We start from the raw sequence: 4338 nt of genomic DNA on the forward strand, positions 1-4338 counted from the left end.
GTGTGTAGAAGTTGAGGGGGTAGTGGTGCTGGAAATAATCTTAGAGAATCTGTCTCACCCCCACATTCTATGCATAAAACAAAACAAAACCAGACTCAGAAAGATGAAGTAGTTTATTCCTAGCCACATGGCTAATTAAGGACCATCAAGACTGTTCTCCAGGTTTCCGGAATCTTAGTTCTAGGCATTTACCATGCTACCAGAGAAGTTCGGTGTTTTTTTTTTTTTTTTTATAGAAAGCATCAGTAAAAATGTATTTTCTGCAGAAACGATTATTGGCAGTTTAACTGAGGAATGTAAGTGGAAAAAGATTTTTCCTTTTGAATACTAGGAGAACTATTCCAATGTGCCTCTTTTTCTACTTTTTGCATGATTTAGAAGACAGAACAAAGTGAAAAAAGTTTCATGAAGGATATGCTTCATGAAAATGCTTAAAGAACAAAGTAGGCCACTTCAAATTTCTAAAAATAACATTTAAAACATCCCAAAATTGTGTAAAAGGGATTTTAGTTGCATGGATACTATAATTTTCTAGGGGTTCTGGGCCTGTCAGCTAGCTTTCTGAATGCTTCATGTTCTTAATGTGACTCTTTTGACCCTAGAACAGGAGATGGAGAAATGTGCTCTGAAGGGTGATTTACCGGGAAGGGATGAGAAGGTTGCAAGCCGGAAAGCTCAGCCTAATGCTTTTAGGTTTTTTATATGCTCCTTAAAGGAAAGGCCTGCTAGGAGCCTGGTCCTAAGAGGGAAGGAAAAGCCAGAAAACGTTGAGCTCAGCAGGGGGAGGTGAGCATCAAAAAACAGGAGATGCTGAAGCTGTGATGACCAGCATCATTTTCTTAAGACAACACTCAAGGATTTGTCATGATGGCTGGGCTTTCATTGGGTTTTAAGTGTCTACAAACAGCACCTTCAATTTAAACTTTCGATTAAAGTTCTTAAAATTTAGGGAGTGGAGCCTGGATAGCTATGACATTATAAAAGTCCTGAATATCTATTAGAAAAAAACCACAGGATGGGGGGAAAAAAGCCAGGCCACGAAGAAGGCTTCAGAGGTCCCTGCTGGCCTGGGGACAGATACCTGTAGTGTCCAACATCGCAGTGAAAACGATTTGCTTTTAAAAGGCAGAGGGTTTAAGGGGAGAGTGGGCCGGGGCAGTGGAGGTGAGGGCTCCCCTCCCCACTTCAGTTTTGGGTAGGGCTCTTAATTCAACCCAAAGATCTCTCTCAACTTGGAGATAGTTCGGCCCTCAACAGCGCCTCAAGTCTGCTATGGCTTTGCAGCGCAGCAGCAAGAATGTTTAATATATAATAGATAAAAATTTCATCCAAAAAAATAAAATAAAATAAAGATTCTTGCATCCCCCACACACCAATTCCTAGTCTAAAGTTAACCCATTACTTGTGCTGTTAATACTTGACTAATATGTAATTGAAAACCTAGATCCAAAAGACTGAAACTGAATCTTCACCCCAAAACAAAAACAAAAAGAGTAACTTGAGGTTTATGGCATGTAGTTTAGGTCAACACACATACGAGGAGAAAGGGGAAGAGCAAAGCTGGGTGACAGAACACACTCAGTCGGGGCAGATGTTTATACAAAGTGTAGTGGAACATCAGGAAAAGCTCCGCACGGATTCGCTTGTGCACGTCGGGGGCGCCAGATCCCTCCATGGCACATCCAAGCACAGGGAACTCAGGGAGTAGGCCATTCCTGTCATTCCAGTTTTAAAAGTTCCACATCAAAGACGAGAGTGGCATTTGGTGGGATGATGCCTGGGTGCCCAGTGGCACCATAGGCATAGTCTGGGGAGATAGTCAGTTTGGCTCTCTGACCCACACTCATCTGGGCAACCCCTTCTTCCCAGCCTCGGATCACCTCCTGCTTGCCTAGCATAAACTTAAAGGGCTTGTTTCTGTCCCGGGAGGAATCAAATTTCTTTCCATCTTCAAGCATCCCCGTGTAGTGCACCACACAGGTCTGGCCGCGCTTCGGGAAGGTGCGCCCGTCTCCGGGGGAGATGGTCTCCACCTGCACTCCCATGGCGGCGGCAGCGGCGGCGGCGGCGGGCGCGGGGCGGGCGGACGGGCAGCGCGATGGACGGCGTGGACCGAGAGCGGATCTGGCGACTGCGCGGCTTTGCCTCGTCCCTCCGCGCCAATGCTTCATGTTCTTAATGTGACTCTTTTGACCCTAGAACAGGAGATGGAGAAATGTGCTCTGAAGGGTGATTTACCGGGAAGGGATGAGAAGGTTGCAAGCCGGAAAGCTCAGCCTAGTGCTTTTAGGTTTTTTATTTGCTCCTTAAAGGAAAGGCCTGCTAGGAGCCTGGTCCTAACTGATTCCAGATGGGCCTGCTACAGTACAGAGGTTTTCAGTGTGTTTGGGATGGCGCTGCCCGAGGGCCCCTGAGCACTTCCTGCACAGCTCTGCCATTGTACTCACTTAATCAGAAACAGCCCTCACTGCTGCGGCTCGAGAGCAGCCATCTCTGGTCTTCTCTGGGCCTCATTCTGTGACTGTCCAGTTTCCCTCCCCATTTTAGTCTCCTATCCTCTCTAATCTCTTCTCCATTTGTATTCAGGGAACATTAAAAAATAAATATGAATGTGAATACAAAAATATATATATTTCCCTATTCCTTGTGAGTGGGAGCCAGGAGGAGGAGGGCGAAGGGAAGGAAGAGGAAGGAGGAATGCCTAAATTAAAGGCACATGCTGAAAGGCTTTTTTTTTCTTTTCTTTTCTGAACCTGGCAGATGTTTGCTGGAAGTCGGTATTGGGAACATGAAAATGTGAAGCCAACTTGGAAAACCGAGCCACTTTTTTTATTTTTCAATCCTGGCACCCTTTCCAAAGTGTTCAGAATGTTGCATGGGGATGGTTTGTTTACATTATAAACTGACTCTCACTGGCTCTTTCTGGCTTTGTGTCAAAGGGCAAGTTTGACAGTGACTTTAAACCCAGTAGAGGTAGCAGGGTGTTTTGCAATCAGATTCCATGTAATACTGTTGCCAAGGGAGCATACCTTCTGTGCTCTGATGTACACTTGAACTTGGCCCACTTCTCAACTACTGCACTATATCTGCTAAGGTTACAAGAGGATTTCGTGGTGAGGCTCAATTGCAGGGACAATGAGATGTTCTTATGGGCCTTCCAGACTATGAGGGATATATTTTATGTATAAACTTGATTTTAAACCGCTACCTGTTAAACTGAGGGTATGCTTGGTATTCAGATCTCAGTCTTCTTGAGCTAGCTGATGATTTCAGAAACTCTGCAGTCCTAGGCTCATCTGGATCTTTATACTTTCATTCTGACCTATTCACGTTATTCATGTTGTTGCACAAATGTGAATTTATTAGGATAGACTATGTAGAAATACACTATATGGTTATAAAGTTCTCATCATCATTGGTTTGCTTTCCTGACCTGTCTACTTTTGATGTCCCTTTTATCCCTGATGATCACATATTTCTTGAGTCAATTGTGAACTATGCTGTTTGATGAAAACCTTTTGTGCTGTTTCTAGGTAATGAGATTGTCTGGGAAATATAACTTGGAAATGGAAATATTTGAATTTCTGGGATATTTTGATGTTAGTGGAAATAATGAATGGGTCAGAGTATTTGAAAAGAAACATAGATGTGAGAGAGACACATTGATTGGTTGCCTCCAGGTCTGGGTCCAGGATTGAACCTGCAACCCAGGTATGTGCCCTTGACCAGGAATCGAACCCATGACCCTTAGGTGCACACGCCAACATTCTATCCACTGAGCAACACTGGCCAGGGTTACCTGATATTTTTAACCATCAGCTGCTTGTGATAATGTTCTCAGTTTACCAGTAGGATCTTCTTTCTTACATTTATTAATTAATTATTGAATTTATTGGGGTGGCATTGGTTAATAAAATTATATAGGCTTCAGGGGTACAATTCTATAATACATCATTTGTATATTGTATTGTGTGTTCACCACTCCAAGCCCCCATTTACCTTCTCCTATCTCCCTCACCTTTATTTTTTAAGATCTTCCTTTATTGTGAAGAAGAGAAGGCAGCTAAGGGGTGTGTGTGTGTGTGTGTGTGTGTGTGTGTGTGTGTGTGTTTGCTTGCTTGCTTTGTTTTTAATAGTGGTTATTATTTGCTAAGTTTCAGACTTACTATCTCATTTAATATGAGGTGGCCTTACTTCCATTTGCAGATGAGGAAAATGCACTTGCCCAGTGTCACACAAGTGTCTGAGAGACAGGTTCAACCCATTATGTTCTGGATCCAAAGGTGATATATGTTCTTCCACACTCTGAGTTATATGTCCTAAACTCTTTTCAGGAGA

At 43.4% G+C, this 4338-nt stretch overlaps 1 protein-coding gene across 1 annotated transcript; it reads right to left on the reverse strand.

Moving 5' to 3' along the window:
• Positions 1 to 900: 900 nt before the first annotated feature.
• Positions 901 to 2154, reverse strand: LOC102418989 (peptidyl-prolyl cis-trans isomerase FKBP1A). The gene has a single exon (XM_006092696.3). The coding sequence runs from the start codon at positions 2043 to 2045 to the stop codon at positions 1719 to 1721; it is 327 nt and encodes a 108-aa protein (XP_006092758.1). The 5' UTR covers positions 2046 to 2154; the 3' UTR covers positions 901 to 1718.
• Between the last annotated feature and the right edge of the window lie 2184 nt (positions 2155 to 4338).

The sequence above is a fragment of the Myotis lucifugus genome, unplaced genomic scaffold (genome assembly GCF_000147115.1).
Source record: "Myotis lucifugus unplaced genomic scaffold, Myoluc2.0 scaffold_103, whole genome shotgun sequence".
Lineage (NCBI taxonomy): Eukaryota > Metazoa > Chordata > Mammalia > Chiroptera > Vespertilionidae > Myotis > Myotis lucifugus.

Excerpts from the sequence above, each read along its gene's own strand:
- LOC102418989 (XM_006092696.3), bottom strand. The coding sequence starts at position 2,045 with ATGGGAGTGCAGGTGGAGACCATCTCCCCCGGAGACGGGCGCACCTTC.